Below are 18111 nucleotides of genomic sequence, written 5' to 3' on the forward strand. Positions count from 1 at the left end.
AAAAACAACACAAAACTGATATGAATAAAGGGGGTAGGGGAAGTTGTCTCCATGTGTCTTAGGGACCAAAACTATTCAAAGCTCCAGTGTCACCTGCCCCTGCTTGGCCTGACAGTTTGGTGGGTCTGTGAAAGGGTGAGAAACTCTGGTTGCTTGGACAGGACACAGATTTGGCTTTCCATGAGGATGCAGAAGCACCTGATGGATATACCTGTCTCCCCCTAAATCCAGGCGCCAGAGGGAATTAGAGGATCAGAGGGAGCTTGAGCATGACATACCAACCCTGCCCTCCGAGCTCACAGGGGGGCAGCGCTCCGGTAGCTCAGAAGGGCCTCATGTGCTGCCTGGGATTTCACCTGAACTTCACCGAACTTTGTGTTTGTGTCCAACCCCTCCGATCCCCCCTGCTCCTTCCACAGGAACACCAGGGTGCGCAGGGAGACCTGCATGGCGAAGGGACCCGGGACTTGGCCCTGAGCCCTCCACAGGCGGGAGCACCTGAGGGAGCATCCACGGGTACCCAGCCCCAGGAGCACCTGAGGGAGCATCCACGGGTACCCAGCCCCGGGAGCACCTGAGGGAGCATCCACGGGTACCCAGCCCCGGGAGCACCTGAGGGAGCATCCACCGGTGCCCAGGCCCGCCGGTGCCCAGTACCGAGCCCTCCGCAGGTGGAAGCACCTGAGGAAGCCCCCACGGTCCCGCGGAGCCGCGCATCCGCCCGCACAGCGGGACAATTGCCATAAATCCCTCTTTTTCTCCCGGAACCGCCCGCGTCCCGCGTGTCTCGGTGGCAGCGGGCGGAGGGCGCTGCCGCCCCGGCCCCGCAGCGCCCTCCCTTGGGAAGAGAACCCTGCGGGGCGCGGGGGCTGAACCCGCGTGGGGAGGGGGCGGTCCCGTGGGTGTGTTTGGATGTGTTTGGGTGGTGGTCCCGCGTGTAGGGGGGGTGGTCCTGCATAGGAGGGGGGTGTTCCCGCGTGGGAAGGTGGTGGTCCCGCGGGAGGCGGTGGTGGTCCCGCGTGTGGGGGGGGTGATCCCGGTGGGGTGGGGGTGGTCCCGCATGGAAAGGGGGTGGTCCCGCGTGGGGAGGGGATGGTCCCATGTACGTATGGGGTGGTCTCGCATGTGGGGAGGGGATGGTCCGGCGTGGGGTTGAGGTGGTCCCGCGTGGAGGGGGGTGGTCCCGGCCGGCGGGGGTGGTCCCGGCGGGGGTGGCGGGGTCGCCCCGCGGGCGCGGTGCCGGCGCCCTGTCTCTTTAATGAGCGGCGCTGCCGCCCGGCTGCGCGGAGCACATTTCATCCTGTCATCGGGTCGCGGAGGAGGAGTTTGTTAATGTTCAGTTTGCTCGGTGGATCGATGTTTGCTGGCATCGCCTCGCCCTGCCTGTGTGTGTGTGTGTGCGTGTGTGTGTGTGTGTGTGTGTGTGTGCGGGTGTGTGTGTGTGTGTGTGTGTGTGCGTGTGCCCGAGCGCGGGTGTGCGTGTGCGCGCGTGTGTGTGCGGATCCCAGATTTCCTCCCATCCAAAGCCTCCCTGTCCTCTCCCATATCACTCACTGCCTGGCATCTGACAGCACGGAACCTGCAGCGCTCCGCGCACACACACACGCACACACACACACACACACCGCACACCCGGGCACCGCTCCGCCATACAGCTCTGCGAGGAGGAGGAGGAGGAGGGCAGGACAGGGAAGGGAGGAAGCAGCCAGCCCCACAGTCTTTCCAGAGCTGCCTTTTTTAATATATACATATCTATTTTGTTATTTATTTATTACCATTCTCTTGGCACTGTGGGCGCCTTTCATTTGCTCCTGAGCTTGGATGTCTGAATCAAAGCAAAGCAAGTGTTGCAACAGTTAAAAAAAAAAAAAAAGCCTACCAAAAAAAAAAAAAAAAAAAAAAGAGAGAGAGAGAGAGAAAGAAAGAAAGAAACCTAGATCTGTAAAATAAAATAAAAACCAAACAGGTTCCTATCAGTGAAGTGGAAAGGAGGGGGGCAGGGGAGGCTTGAGGGGGGTGCTGGGGAAGCAGCTGAGAGGCAGAGGAACACGGCTCAGGAGCGTCTCAGGGCTCTCGGATCTGGGGACAGAAGTGAGATTGGAGAAAGTAGAGCGATGCCAAGGAGGAAACAGCAAGCACCCAAACGGGCTGCAGGTAAGGAGAAGCCATCCACTTACACAGCCTCTGTCTCTCCACTCCTTCCAATCCTACCCCCCATCTTTATTATTATTTAGGGTCACCCTTGCTTTTCCGGGCTGGATCTTTATTTATTTATCCCCCCTCCCCCTCCCTTTCCCTCCGTAACTCCATGGAGCCAGTTTCATTCCTTATTGCCAAGATCTTTACTCTGACATGGGCTGTCCCCTTCCACCCTCGCCGCTCCCCCGGTCGCTTCCCGCTCCCGCCGCTCCCGCTCCAGCCTGCCCTGCCCAAACTTTTCCCCCCAACTTTCTCCCACTCGGCTCCCCTTCTCCCCCTGCCCTTTCCCCTTCCCGAACCGAAAGCAGCCAGTCTCCCTTTTCCTTCTCGCTTTAGTATATTTATTTTTCCCTCTGTCTTGATTTTCCCCCCTCCCGGTGGTTTTTGGTTTTGATCCGTGTGTTTCGCGAAGTGGGTCGGGGTGTTTAATCTTTTATTTCGCCGTGTTTCTGGTGGCAGTTCTGGCCGGGTGTGTGTGTGCGTGTGTGCTGTGTGTGCCTGAAATAGTACAGGGACTCTCTCTGCTGATGAACCCGGTGGGGAAGTTCAGCCTTTGATCATCAGTGGTGAAAATTGCAACAGGAAATAAAATGAAACGTTCTGACTGTTAGAAGACAATCCACATTTTCAAATCAAATCCTTCTTTTGTTTTGTAGCCCAGTTTATATATTTGCACATGCCAAGTGGTTTTGCAATTTATTAATTTTTTTTTCCTTAACAGAAGAAAATAGTTTGCAACTTTGGAAGTGTTTTGTTTGTCGTTGTAGGGTGTTCTTTTTCTTTTGGGGGCCAAGAAAAAGAAACAGATGAGTGGGCCTGTATAGTAAATCTTTTCAAAGAGTTTTCTTTCAGGCTGCTTAATTGCTTTTTATTTTTTTTTAATAGTGTGGTGGGGTTTTGTTTCTGGGAAGCGCAATATGGAAGTTCATTTTTCTTCTGCCAGACCCACCCACTGAAAAATCAGCTTTCCAGTTGATTGCCAGCTTTGATTTGACATTTGATTGATCACCTGTCATCTTGCTGCCTTTGATCTATTCATTCTTGATATATATCAATAAATCACTCACCATGGTAACCCAAGTGCCAATGACGTAAGGCTTGCCCTCTAGATTCTCTTAGCCAGACATGCACAATTATTATCTTGTTTGGCTTTTAATGTAGGCGGGTTTTTTCCCTTCTTTTTTCCCTTTGTGTCCTTCACCGGATTAGTTCTTTAAAGAAAACTCATATTTTACATCTTTACTTTACAAACGGTTTGTTCATTTTTCCTCCCACTTCCGAATATTTTCTGGGTGTAGCACAGGATATGTGGGACAAAATGTATGGGCAAGTTTAGTGGCACACTTGAATAAACTTTGGAAAGTAGTGCTTGGGAGTCATGCAAAGGTAAATGACATTTCAGAGAAACTGGGACACGCAGAACTTTTACAAACTTCCATATTTTGCCGTTATTCCTGTAGGTGTAGGACAATGGTCTGCAGGCAGAGACTTTTGGGATGTGACCAATAAATGTACCTATGCAGGTTTGCCAGTGTGATTCCTGGCAGGCAAAGATCCCAAATTTATGTTTAAAGCCGTAAATAACAGTTACACTAGAAATTCATATTCATATATATATATATATATATATGTATTCAGAAGAACTCTGCGATGAGTTGCTATTATTGTTTTATTCACAGAGGTTTTATCTGAATAAGACATTAACGTTTTCAACTTGCAGGATAAATAGCTATTTTTTCATGGATGCTGATCATCACAGTGACAGTGCTAGAATTGCTCCTTTTTTCTCTCTGTCAGGAGTACGAGGCTTCATCTTATTTGGTTTTCAAAGTAGAATTTTCACTTGGAGTGTGTGTAGTATCCTTTTGTGGAAGGGGCAGCCTGTTCTTTTTTAGAAACATGGGCTACAGAGTAAGTCAATTTTTGCGAGCAGAGCCCAGGCTGTTGTTTCCCGGGATTTCCCTGCTGAGATACAGTAAGATGTGTTTTTATCCAGAACACTACAGTATTTTGTAATATCTTAATGATGAGGGAGAAACTCGACTGACCACAATTAGATCTCTCCTTTCTCATTCTCATTAGAAAATGTGCATAGCTCTTCAGTGGTGCATTTCTTTGATTATATTTGTCCTCAGCTCAATGTTGTTTCAGGTGAGCAAAATACTGCAAATGCAGTCCAGTTTCATCCAGCATAACTATTTGAAGTAGGTTTATACATTTGCAGTAGTTCTCCTGCTTTGAAGTTGTATTTGTGTGTTTGTGGGGGGTAGAGGGGGTTTCAAAGAGCAGACGTGCCTGTTGTATATAGTTCTTAAAACTGACTTTCATTTTCAGGGATACTACTGAGGTTCTGTTTTGTATGGGGAAAAATACCTCAAAGTGACAGGAGACAGACTGTGCACTAAGAAATGAATCGCTCATCAAGGCTGATAGCAAAGCTCCTTATTCCGTTTATTTAAAGGAGTTAATACATTATATATTACTTAATTTTCACTTTTATTTATTTTTAGTTGTGCAAGTTCAAAGGTATCAGTTACACTGCATTTTGTCTTGATGGCAGCAGAGATATTGAAGAGAAGTTTGCAACTTTTAGCTTCTTTAGCTAGTTCACCTCCAAGGGAAGAAAAATGATAAGCCTTATGATTCTGGACATGCCTGCTTTTGTCATTGCTTAAAATTAAATACTATGCACAACTGTAAATAATTACTGCCATGCACTGACTTTGAAAGCAGGTTTCTAGTTTGATTAATGAATAATGTAAAGGTTAGAGAGACCCAGCGAGTGAATCAGAAGTGAAGTCCTGCTGCTCGATGAAAATCTAGCTAGAGGAATATACATGGCAATTTTGTCCTTTTCTATTATTAATTTTAAGCCTTGTATTCCTAAGAAATATATTACAGGCCATTGTAATGAAACTAGGTAGTGTAATTGGATAAATGGGGCACTATTTATGTTTGATGATGGGGATTTTTTGATCTCAGATTACACTTTTAAAGACACTTTATTTCACGTCAACACCGAAACTATGTCAAATGCATTTTGATCTTTGCGGGGCCGAATCTTTTCTGAATCATCATTCCTTTTTGAGATCGTCATTCCCATTTCGATAGTTCTTGAGGCAGATATTTGCAGCTCTTTGCATCAGTGCCTGCTTTAGTATCACACTTGTGTTTACAATAAACAACCCATTTGTGTTGTAGCTTTCGCCCCAATGAATCACAAAGGGCTTTACAAACTCTGGGCCTAATTCTTCTCTTGCTCAGGTGCAAATCACAAATAGCTTTACTATCAGCATCAGTGCGGTGGCAGTGAGTACTGCCTGCTCCTGTGAGTAAGAAGAGGCTCAGGCCCAGAAAGTATTTCATCCTTCAACGAAATGCAGCCACCTCTGGGGTAAAAGTCTTGTAACGATTCCATAACAAATGGTAATATATTAACAGAAGGGTGGAAAAAGGGTGGGAGCAAAGCAGAATTGCTATTCAGATTTTATTCCTAGGGGTATGAAATAGCTTTCAAACACAATTTCACTGGATTAAACTCTCCTTTCCCCTGCAGCTTGTTTAAATGTGCATATTTTATTTTGTGATCATGAATTGCTAGTTTGCTTTTTTAAAGCCTGTAAAGAGGAATCTGGACTTAACGCCCTTTCAGGCTGCAATTTTGTATTTCTTCTTTTCTTTCTCTCCCAGCCCCAATAGGCTATCTAAGAACCAAAGCTCAGGAAAAGTACAGCAGAAACAGGTATCAGACACATTTATTCTGTTTATTGGAGCTGCAGAATAACAGGGTTTTGGTTTTGGAAGAGTCCTCATAGAGCAGCAAGCAGAAGACAGTTTACAGGGAGTTCTTTAAAGCTGCAGTTTGCACCTTAGCAGTAAAGGTTATTTAAAACATATTTAGAAAGAAACATATTTAGAAAGTGAAATTCTGCTTCTGCAGAGAGCAGAGTAAATGACCAGCAAGGTTTGATATGTGTATTTCTGTGGCGAAAGGAAGCGAGAGATACACATACGTATATTTATATATATTTATATATATGTCTATTTATCAATAACCAAGAGTGTTTTGACTGTTTGTGTATTATTTGTATCCTTTCTAACAGGGGCAATAGAAGCAGATTCCAAGCAAGCAGTGCTGAATGAAACTGTAGAAATGGCAGCACTTGTTTTGTTTAAACATCCTCCAGAAAAGCAAGTGCACATCAAACCCACCTAAATAGTTCATGCCTCAGAACCTTTCACTTACTCTGCACATCACGGTGCTGACAGATGACAAAAAAGCCAAGGTGTTCACAAACAAGAGGAGCCTTTAAATCCTGCTTAATTAAATATATTCCAAAATAGGTACTTTTGCAACTAAAGAGGCACCAAAATTAGGCTCCATCTGCGTTCAGTTCTGGAATCGGCTCCTAAGCCCGAGGCTGATCTGTAATTTTTTTTCCTGTGTCAGAACTCAGGCCTGAATGGGACAATTTGAACTCATGTTCATTTTAGTGCCTGTTTCCTCATTTCAGTTTTACTCTCACGTATCAAAGCCCAGTGTATCACCAGTGGGACTCCCCAAGAGTTCAGCCCCCGTGACTGTGAAACAAAAGACGTTTCCTTCAGTAAATGACACAAATTTACAGCACTTTTGAAAACACGCTCATTGTCAGAAATTCTTCTGCATAAACCCTCTCCCTCTCCTGTGCTCTCTGACTGAAAAGCCCATTTTCTTCAAATCAGCAGGATTTTGGAGCTTTCTCCTCCTGATTTTTCCTCCTATTAGTAGCACCCACCTCAAGGAACTATTTCCTCTAGAAGAGGTCTCTGGAGTTCCTCTGGAGCACAGGGCCAGGGTGAGCTTTTCTCCCATCATTTTACTTCCCATCCCGATGAGGACATCGCTCCCAGAGAGCAACTCCAGACTCAGGGAGAAAAAAAAAGCTGTCAGTTGCTGTGGCTGCAATTCCCAACTTAGCAGCAGCAGAGGGAATGGAACTGTACTCTATCAATTACAGTTGGAACCAGAGGCTAAACACTTATTGTGTTAAGCTATTGTGCAGATCTTAAGAGCTCAAATGTAAAAAAAATACCATGTCAGCTCGTGGAGGGGAGAATAAGGCCTGGTTCTTGCACTGGATGACGTATTATTAGCAAAGGCAAAGTCAAATTATTCAAATTCTATTTAATACCTCTTGGGTTGAGATGTTTGTACCACATTATGCCTTAAAAAAGGGGATCCTATAGACTTTGCTGCTAAAATAAGCCTCTGTTTTTCCCTCTTCTCTGCAAAATGAAAACATTTGGGAAGTTTTACCTCTAAAGCCTGCTCATGCAGCAGAGAGATATTTTCATTTGTCTCTGAATCTGATACAGGAGTCAACTGGAAACACATTGTACTCTCAGCTGAAATCTTGCATTGCATTCATGTAAGAGCAGTGATTTTGCATTACCTATTTAATTGCAATAATTTACATGAGAGTGGGCCCAGTTCTGCAGTTCTTACTCAGCACTTTGCTTCAATGGGTGACTGCTCTGTGTGAGGACTGTCTATGTAACACTGGGCTCTTCAGCTACAAAATTCAAGATATATGTTCCTTTAGCAACGCTTTGCCTCTGAAGAGGGACCACATTCTCCCATTAAGCTTTACATCCAGGGAGAGTTGTGTTTGTAAATTGTTCCCAACGCTTACATGCTATTCTTTTCTGAAGTCTGTATGACTGAGAGATTTTGCTTGCTCGGCCAACTTCACTTCTCAATCACGTTTCCACTCTCTGTGTTAATTACTGAGCACTGTTTCTGGGTACCAGTAGATGAGATGGTCTTTTAAAGAATCCTTTTTTTACTGTGTGGTGGTAACGTTGTGCACAGGGGCGGCAGCTCTCGAGTAAATGCATGAAAATGGCTTTGCAAATCCGAAGTCTAAAAGTTCCGTGTGGTTTTAGGGACAAAAATCAGTTCTTTCTCATTAAGGTGACTTCTGTTGGATCTTGGCACCGAGTAATTTTTGCCATGTTATAATAACGGCTTCTGCAGCTCAGAAGTACCTTGACAGCGAGCTGTGTATTTTTTAAGGTTTCAAGGAGAAACATCACAGTGTTTCCCATTAGATTTACACATCCCTCTTTAACTGCTGCTGGCTTTTCATCCGTTAACTTGTGAGCTTTTTCAGGCAAAAAAGAAGTGGAAAAACTGGTCTTCTGATCTAAGTGTTGCATTAAGTGTTTCATTTAGAAAAATGAAGAGAATCTTTGTTTCCCTAAAAGAAATGTTTCCCCTCTTTGCCCTAGGAAAAAGAAAGGCACAACAATAGCTTCGAAATGACAGGGTTTGATTGTGAAAAATACATAGTTTGTAACGTGCAGTGCCTGATGGTCCCAAGTATTGGTAAAATTCCACAGCTAAATAGAACAAACAGTCCTAAATGTATGGGAAACGGATCCTTTCCAGGCATGCACACATCCATACCTGCAAGAGGGAGAGAAAAGTGCCTGTATGGGAGAGGGATGTACCTGGCACACTCTGTTGTTCAGAGCAGTTTTTAATTATTCCACCAATATTTGCCCAAATGTCAGAACTGTGCTGTTAGGAGTGGTGTCTCCTGAAACTCCTTTGTTTGGGTTTATTTTCTTTAAATCTCCAGCTCCTGGAGTCTGGTAATTATGCAGGTGTCCAATATGCATTTTAAAAGGAAAATTAATTTAAAACTCCTTGCTATGGAGAACTAAGGAGCTCAAAAACATTCAGGCTTGAAGTTTTACGCCAGAGGAAAAATGCTGCGATTCTCAAAGTGACTGTTTTCAATATCTGATCGTTTTCAGCTGCTCTCATGCTTTTTGAGGTTGTGCATCGTGATTTTTGGATAAACAGGGTTGGCAATATTGCTTTTGAGTGATTCTGATGCTGAACTGGTGTGTGTGTGTGTATAATTATACACGTACACACAGATAACACCAGTAAACAAAATACAAAACATAATGATGGAGTGGAGTGGAGTGAGTTGCAGCTCTGGGTTTGTATTGCCATAAACAAAGCAGTTTGGAGAGCTCAGCCCATCGGTTCTTGAGGAGTGACTTTCAACTGAAGTTTCGTGGAGATTGTTTTCGGTGGCAATTAAATCCAGAGAGTTAATAGCCAGTAACTGTTCTTTAAAGGATAAATACTACGAGGAATGCACAGCCCACCTTTTCCCAGATGTAATCAGGCTGAACTTTATTGAAAAAAAAAATTTACAACTGGCAACATTAATGCTGTATTTTTATTGTATTAATGCAAATGAGATGCTGACTTCTTTCTTTCATCTCCATGGCTTGTATCTATTAGAGCTGTATCTCATTCCTTTCTGGGTCTTTCCTCCCTGTGTTCTGTAAACTGCTTTCGTCTAATGATCCTGAGGCTCATTAAAGTTACTCTCGATGCTAAAGAGACTATGGGAAACATCCTGAGCTCTTCATGGCTGTAGAAAAGCAAAAGTACTCAGTATTTGGGGAAAACTAATCCGGATCTACCCTTCCATTCATTGGGAAACTTAAAATTGAAGGGTCAAACAGGAAGAAAAAACTTGCAGGAAGGATAGAACAGGAAAGAACAGGTCATTTTTAATACACAGCCTTACCTGACAAAGATAAAAAGCAATAAAGTTTTAAGGAGCTTTCTGGCTCTTCCTGCATCTCTCTCAAAAGACTCATTTAATGGAAAAGCCTGTTGTGCTTGTTTTTATGCATGTAAAAGAGAAAAGGGGCAATTTTGCACAGGGCCTAATATTCCAGCACAATATAATTGGAACTCTTCTTGCCTGCTTTTTAAGTCTCTCTGTTCATATAAAATTAAGACCCACTTATCTTAAATTGTAGTAAATCTCATTCAATATTGCTTTCATAACTTAAAAAAGGCTGTTACATATTCCCAGAGCAACTTTGCTGAAGTGATATTGGGTCTGTTTATGTGGAATCGCTGCAGAATTTCTACTGAAAAAAAAAACGGAGCTGCACACAGTTCTTGTTTTTAATGAAAATAATTAAATTCTCTGGAATACCTTGATAGCTACAATTTTTTATTTTTTTTTAGTGAAACTCTGCATTGGTGCAGTTTGGTATGTGCAGGCAACAACCCTTTTTCTATCACTCGCCCTGCTCTTGGACAGAAGGAAGGATTTTTTTCGTAGAAAAATTTGACTCAAAATTTTCCGTATATAAATAATTTTCATGTGAATTGCACAGGGAATCACCACCACAATTCCTAAGGCCTGCAATTTTCTTTGTACATATAGGAAGAACTCATTTACTTCCTGCAGTTGGAGTGGATTTCACAGGAAAGAGCTGGATTTTTTATGAGGTGCAGTTTTGTATGGAAGAAATGTAACCTTTTGCCAGCTGGTATATTGGTCTACCAAAATTTTTTTTTTGTGTGTGTTTTTCAACCATGTCATAACATATATAAGCACAGTCAAAGGAGCATTAAATTAGTATGTGAGAGGAGAAAGAAGCTAAATAGTTATAATGATCATTGGCATTAAATGCTAAAAAAATTAAAAGCTTTCTGGTGCTTTTGATGAGCTGCATGGTTCCTGCTCATATTTGTGTGCTTTGTTAGGAAATGGAGCAATATTTCTTCACACTTAGCACCTTTCTACCAAGGATTTCTTATTGATGCTGTGTACTCCTCAGGATAAAGGCAGTGATGCAGAATATTTTTCCCTGTTTTACAGAAAGGTGAATTGAACCCTCCCTGTGATGGAGGAAGAGGCACTTTGCTCGTGTCCAGGAGCTCCCAAAAATGGGAAGACTCACAGTTCGGAAAAGGAGAGCTCTGTTAATTGTGTTGGCAAGACAAGGGAGCTTTCCTAAGCAATAGTTTTAGACAGAGTAATCAAGTTTTTTACTTTCCCTAAATTATCCTCAGATGGGTTTTTGGCCAGTGGGAAGTTTCAGGACCAGGGAATTTGGTTACGGTTACTTTTCCTCTCATATACTGTTCTCTGTTTCTCTGGCAGACCTGGGATGTGTCTGTATATAATGCATTGCCCTGAGAAATATGTAAAACCTGCTCTAATTGCAGCTAAACAGGACATATACATTTTCCTGCCCCCAGACTGCCAGAGGTGGTTGGAAATCGCTGAGTTTGAGGCTCAGCTTCTGATGTTGCGGGTCTGAATCCTTACATGGGCATCTAAAGAGAAACCTGAATTTTCAGAAGCTTTTAGCACCAAGCAGTTCCCATGGACCTTCCTCAGTTCCCTGTCTTGTGTAAACTGGAATTGCTAGGCTTCGATCAAGGGCAGTGCTGGTTTTCTAAACTGGAGGTGTATGTATTGCCTATAGAAGAAATATGATGCAAGTAATAGCCTGTGGATTCATTAAGGATTGTTTATGCTATTTTCACATGGTATTACGTTTCAGGAATGGTCATTTCAGCCATTATATTGACAGGAACTCAGAATAAATCTTAGGGAATATAGGGCTAATCTACTATACCTGGGAGACCACCTGCTACCCTGTTGAGCAGAGGCCAGAGCGTTTGGTGCTGAATCACCAGGTAGGGCTTTCTCTGGAGCTGGGGACTTGGGAAGCTCTCCCATGACTCCTTTTCATGTGGAAATTAATGCTTGCCTCTATTTCTGAATAGTAGGTTATTAAAGTTCGTATGCAAATTCCCAGGATGGGAATTTGTCTCTCTTTGATAATTGATATAATAATATATATTTTTAGTGGTCCAAAGTCCTTGAGCTTGAGCCTTGTATACGTAATTTATGTTTATTTCTTACTGTTATTAACTGTAATTTAGTTGTTGGCGCCTTTCTTTGCCTTAGATTGAAGGGAGTGTCTCTACCCATTGCCCCTCCATAAACAATGCCCTTTCAGGGTTCCTTATCCTGTATCCCTGCCCAGACATTTCCTAGCCTGTCAAATACTGTCATTTTACTCCTTACAGATCATTCACAGTACGTCTCCTGTTGCACACACAAATAAGGAACAAATGCAATCAGGATGCATCATCGTTTAGCATAACAAATAAAAGCCGATCTGTGCAGATTTGCCTTAAAGTGTCTCTTAATATGTATTGTCAAAATGTCTGAAGATGTCTCTTACTCATAAGCGTTTAATTATTTGTGACAATTAAACTAATATTCAGAGCAGGGGAAAAAAATGAAGGTATTAAATATTTTCTCTTGTCAAAAGCTAACAAAACATCACCTGACATAGCAAACTCCTTAAATTTTGTATTTCAAATAGACCTTAGAACTGAAAAAGCACTTGAACAAAATTGCAGGGCTCCATTTCACAACACTGGATTTGCCGTGGAATTTGAGGAAACTGTATTCTAAAACTAGACCAAAATTTAAAGGCATGTCATTAAAGCATATATCAGTAATGAGCAGCTGAATACTTGATGATTAAAAAGGAGTTCTATCAATTTTTAAGTCTGTGCTGAAATTTATGGCCAAGGGCCCCTCTGACTGAATCAGGGACTCAGATCTGGGATTTGTAGCCTCGCCTGGTTATTGTTTTACTTGAGCATGAGAAAAAACAGCTCAAATAAGACAATGTAAGTCATCAACCTTTTCTGTGTTCAGAATTGTAGATTTATTTTGTTGATTTTGTCTGATGATCCCTCTTGCTGGATGGAATGTCTGAACTGGAGAGGCAACATGTTGTGGATGGGGAAGACCAAGTAGACAACGCTGATGTTCAGGGCTCAGCACCTTCACCTGTGGCAAAAGTTCAGCCAAGTGATAACCAAAAGGGGTGAAAAAAATAAGGAAGATCTTGAAAGGAACAGAAAACCAGCAGGGGCCTTGAGTGCTGTGTTGTATGGATGTGGGAGCACTGGATAGCCCTGGGCACAGCAACAGTAACATCTGTATCATGGGCTCAACAATTCCTATAGTCCAGATTGTTTGGAGTTTCCTGTTGAGAGGTTTGATTTCTACTGGTTCTAATGTTTCCACTTCTGAGCTGCTCAAAGCAACCATTTCCATTATTAAAATCTGTGTTTTCTTTCCTAAAATGTTCTTCCTGTAATTTAGGGTAGGATGTTATTTGGCAAAAAATTAGAAGACGTTCATCAGGGTTTATTTCAAAGCTGTGGGACCACTGAGCTTTCTGGCAGTGACGTGAACATTTTTCAGAGATATCTTCTGCTTTCCCTGAGAAAATCCACCCAAATTTGTCTGACTTATAAAGCCTAAAAGTTGCTGTTGCCAAAGAATTTTTAGAAGGTGACACAGCATTCTCCAACGTGCCATCTCCACCACGCATGCTCTGTTCTTAGTTTCTCTTTTCCAATTACATTCCCTTAAAAAACATTTGAGCTGGGGATAAGTAGGACAATTGCTTTCCCTGCTGCAGGGGCAGCGATGGGTCCGAGCAGTCAAGGAATGTGGAAAAGGTCTGTTGAGGTGGAGCCCAGGCCCTGAGGTTGGAAAGAAGGAAATTTAGGGAGCTGAACATGGACAAGCAGGGGCAGAGAGCATGACATTATCAAATATCCACAGAAAACAGAGGCAAAAATGTGATCTTGACTCTTGCCCAGTTGATGTAGAGCACAGTGTTCAGCATTAGCTGGTGCAGTGAGCGCGTCCAGATCGAGACCTAGGTTGGAGCCAGCGTAGTTCCACGCGTGCAGCTCCCAATGTTCCTCAGCTGGCTTTTCCCAAAGCCTGCACACATCCATTCCTCATGGAGGGGATGGATTGTGCAGGAAACCAATGCACCTCAGCTGGGGAACAGGGACTGCAGGGCCGCTGACGGGTTGGAGTAGGAGCGCCCGGCGTGAGGGGCCACCGTGTCACAGTGGGCCTGGCACTCATGAGGTGGGGCCTTCTTCTGTGGGGAAAAAGTGAAAAAAATCGCTTAAAATTCACCAGAGCTGTGCCCCTCATGTCTGTTAAATGGCAGTGGTGTGGTCCTGTCCCCAGCCATGGAGCAGGCAGCCCAAGAGGGGTGCAAAAATCCATCGAAATGAGGCAAACTTTGATCCCTGGCTGGGAGTCGGGAGAAGATGGCGGCACTGAGGCGCAAGGTTGCAGCTTGGATGGCGAGAGTCGAACAGGAGGATTGAAGAGCTCAGGTAGTGCACTGAAGTTGGTGGAAGCCACATAGAATTTATAACAACATATAGTATATGCAGGGCTGTTGAGAGGTTTTAGTGTGTGAGGTGGGGAGCTGGTCAGCAGGTGGGGAGGGTGTGGGGGGCCAGGGCACGGCCGCAGGTGGGTCAGGGCGAACAGCACGTGGACGTTACTGGCAGCTGAGTAGCTGTGGTACAAAAGCAGCTCAGAGACAAGACAAAGACTCATGCCAGGAGTTTCAACCACAGATATCTGTTTAGATAAAAAGGGCCTGTTAGTCTGAGAGCCTGAGTCCTCCTGCCCCAACATGCCCATTGCAGAGGGCTAGTCCCTCTGTCGCTCTGTGGGTACCTGCCATGGGCCCCCAAGGCTCTGACTCGGTTTTACTCGGGGTAGGGGATTTATTTTATTTCACTTGCTGCCCTGTGGGACATTTTTCCTATAAATCAAATCTTTCTATCTGAAAGTCAGCGACAAAACTTGAGCCAGGCTCGGCAGAGCAGGTTACCTTCAGGATATTGTACAGTTTTGTGTCACCTCCAGCATTTGTATATTTAATAACTAAAATCCTGAGAATGGTAATCTAGAAAACAGTCACCCCTGCATTACTCTTTTGCTGTTTCTGTGAACTTATTAAGGATTTAACAAACTTGTGATTTTGCTTAAACAGAGGTAAATCATTTGGAGAAAGAATTGTGAGGAGGCAGAGGAATGTTATGATGCCATCAACATCTGGGTTTCCACTTGTTTGGATTAGGGACATTTTACCTTAATCATTCCCAAACATGTCTGCTAAAATCCCTTCTTTCATTTTTTTATCACCTATGAGGTACAACCAGGCAGGTTTTCAATTTCTGTTTGTGTGTTAGGGTAAAGTGCTGAAATTTGTTGTTACAGTGAGTATGTAGTGAGAACAGTCTCATATTTGCCTTCATTCATTGTAATTGTTTGGAAACATTTTACTTCAGTTAAAATGCACTATTTTCAATATACAAAGTATGTAGAGGGGAACAAGGGAGTGATTATGAGTTTCTCCAAGGAAATAATCATCTCTTAGCCATCATCCTACAACTGGGAAAGTTCTAATACATGACATCTCTATAATTTAACCTAATAATATTTTTTTTAACAGTGATGTAATGGGGAGAGTGACCTGGACTTTGTAAAAGTTCCTCTACTTACTACAGATTCCCAAGGGCAATGTAACATTCTAGACAGTGTTTTATATGCCCTGATTAAAATGTAACATATTTTTGCATTTCCTGTGCAGTGACCTGTTAGTGCTCATAGACAGAACACTTAAAGAACAGTTACAAGGAGACATTTCCAAATGTGCCTAATATGGGCGAGTTTTTATAACATTCTTATTTCATTTGAAATTGCAGCTACAGCAGGAACCATTCAGACGGTGCATTGATTTAACTTTTTAATCCACTGTTTTGCTACGTCAAGTAAAATAAATGTTTGTTTTTAGCTCCCTTTTTTTGCATTGCTAAAACTCGTAACTACTTGCTTTAAGCTTGGGATTCTAAAGGGAGCTACATTATCTGAGATTTAAAGCTTGCTTTTTGTAGCTGCTTTCTCACAACTCCCCCAAGAAAAAAAAAATACAAAAGTACAACTTTAGCAAAAAGGGCTTTTATATCTCTATCAATTATAGAAACACCAGCTGCAGTAGATTACAAATGTGTTTGGCTGATTGTGATGTTGTGTGGGGAAAACTGTCACAAGGAGCTGGATTCTGTTCTCCCCGGCAGCACCGGGACGTCACTCAGCTCCCGGGGCTGCTGTCAGAGCTGGAGTGGGCAGGAGCAGAATCCAGAGTGCTCCCTGCCAAACCCAGCTCAGCTCTGGAGAACACATCCCAGCACTGGGAAAAACCAGGGAGCTGCTGAATGGGAGTGCAAGTGCTCCCTGTGTGTCACTGTGTGCTCCCTGAGCTGAAGGAAAAGCCACAGCGATATGGCTGCAACCTGGGCCAGAAACCTCTGGGGAGACTCACTCCAGTTGTTGTTGTTGTTCTTTATTTTTTATATCAAAAGGTATTTGTTTACTTTTACTTTCTTGAAGAACAAAGTGGGGGGAAAAGGCACCACGGAACAAAAATTGTTTGAGCAGCCCGTAAAGGTAAAGCAGCTCCAAGTCATGGATGAAAGAAATATGATATCAAGCAGTGTAAGATGGGCAGTTTAGCATTTTTGGTGCTGTTTTAGCTCAAGAAAAATTAGAGTATCAAAGTGTGTGCGGGTCATTATTGCTTCACTAATACCCTGGGTACAAGGGTAGCAACCCAAGGGCTCTCAGCCAGTTGTGCCTTGGTTACTGTGTCATTTATCTTATTGTGCTTTGGGTCTCTCTGGGAGGACGTGGTCAGGCCCTGGTTTGTTTTAACAAAGAGAATCTGACATAGCAAAGTTCTGTGTATACTTTACAGTGAAAATGCAATTTTCTATTTTCATTTAATCCCAGGAATGTTGGCATTTTCCAGACTGTCAAACAAATGAGTGCACTGGAGGACAGTTAGATGTGTCTGTCTAGTTCATCTATCTAATCTACCTCATTTCTAATGTGCCCATCACCACGGTGTCTAGGCAGAAAGTATCTGCCTTGATTTTGCTTGTTGTCTTTATTGGCTGTGGTAACTTAATTGTGTCCTAAGAGCTTTCAGATTCATCTGCAAAAATAATAACAAAAACATTATCAGAATAATGATTCATATTCCTACTCTTACTCAGAATTTCCCTTTCTCTTCTGAGTGTATTTGGTTAGTGGATTACTGCTGTCTTATCTGGAAGACATTATATTTTAGAGGTGTATTAAATTGGAGTTTTACTTGAGTCAGCAGTGACTCAAAACTTCATTTGGCTATTAAAGTGAATTCACTCATGTCTTCTAACTTCCTTCTGCTTTTCTCTGCAGAAGTTGACTTCATTTACTAAGCCATCCAGCTTAGCATCTGCATCTGTTTTGTGAACCTTTGCCATATAAACCATAGGTAAAGGTAATAAAAAGTAATAGAAATTGTGGCTTCAAAAATTCTATCTTCATTTGGAAGCCCTGGTTTCTGTTACATTTAATTACTTCTCTCTCTGCCAATTAGGTAAAAATGCATGGTAAGACTGAAGTGAGTGGTTTTTCCAGAGCAGAGGCTGGAGGTCCACGCTGAGGGGAGAGAAAATCCCTGTTGATGTGCTGGGTCTGTGCCCGTGGTTGTCACAACCTGCCTGTGCACGTGGGGACAATGTGCTGCAGTGGCCCCGTGGTGCTGCCACCCAGCACAGTCATCCTGCGTCACTGGGACCGGGCACAGTTATTTTAAAACCTGTCTGCGGGGCACAGGGTGGCATCTGCACGGCCCTGTGCCACCTTCTGCTTTGTAAAACGTGTCCTAAGGAGTCATCAGTCTGCAGGAGTCAATAAACTCTGGAGCTGAAGAGGCTGAGTAACCAACGTGGTGCTCACTGAGGGAAAGAGTTCACTGGAAATGCTGCAAATTCTCAGCTGTAATTGAATTTGATCTCAGCTGTGCAGTTACACACAGCCCCTTTTCCACTCCTCTCCTACTTGTGCTGAAAGTCTTTACAAACCCACCCCTCAAAGATAATTTCATTGAGAGCCAGACGTTTCCTACGTGACAGTGATTTCTAATCCCATCTGGAGTGGCAGATCCCAGATTCTCAGCCCGTGTAACAGGAGTTCACACAAACCCAGCAAAACCAGCGCTCTGGCTGTTCCCTCTGGCTTGGAGTGATCGGGGAAGAGATGGATTACCCTTTGTAAGATTTAATTTCATCTTCCTGGTATTTGCAGTGGACAAAAGTATGGACATGATTACATTTCACAGGTTTTTCTGTGATTT

General features: G+C 43.3%; 1 protein-coding gene across 3 annotated transcripts in view; it reads left to right on the forward strand.

Moving 5' to 3' along the window:
- Positions 1-1182: 1182 nt before the first annotated feature.
- Positions 1183-18111, forward strand: part of TSHZ2 (teashirt zinc finger homeobox 2) — a 221516-nt gene continuing 204587 nt past the window's right edge. For 2 of the 3 annotated variants that reach the window (XR_007907123.1, XM_051803328.1), the window contains exon 1: positions 10266-14251. Coding sequence is in view for 2 of the 3 variants with exons in the window: in XM_051803328.1 (XP_051659288.1) it covers positions 13990-14251 (262 nt within the window). In the remaining variant the exon portion in view is untranslated. Of the gene's footprint in view, positions 2155-10265; positions 14252-18111 lie in introns of those variants that run through there. The other variant, XM_051803329.1, reaches the window with a different exon arrangement.

Source organism: Manacus candei, unplaced genomic scaffold, assembly GCF_025592945.1.
Source record: "Manacus candei isolate 608988 ecotype Guabito, Panama unplaced genomic scaffold, ASM2559294v1 h1tg000057l, whole genome shotgun sequence".
In the NCBI taxonomy this organism is placed as follows: domain Eukaryota; kingdom Metazoa; phylum Chordata; class Aves; order Passeriformes; family Pipridae; genus Manacus; species Manacus candei.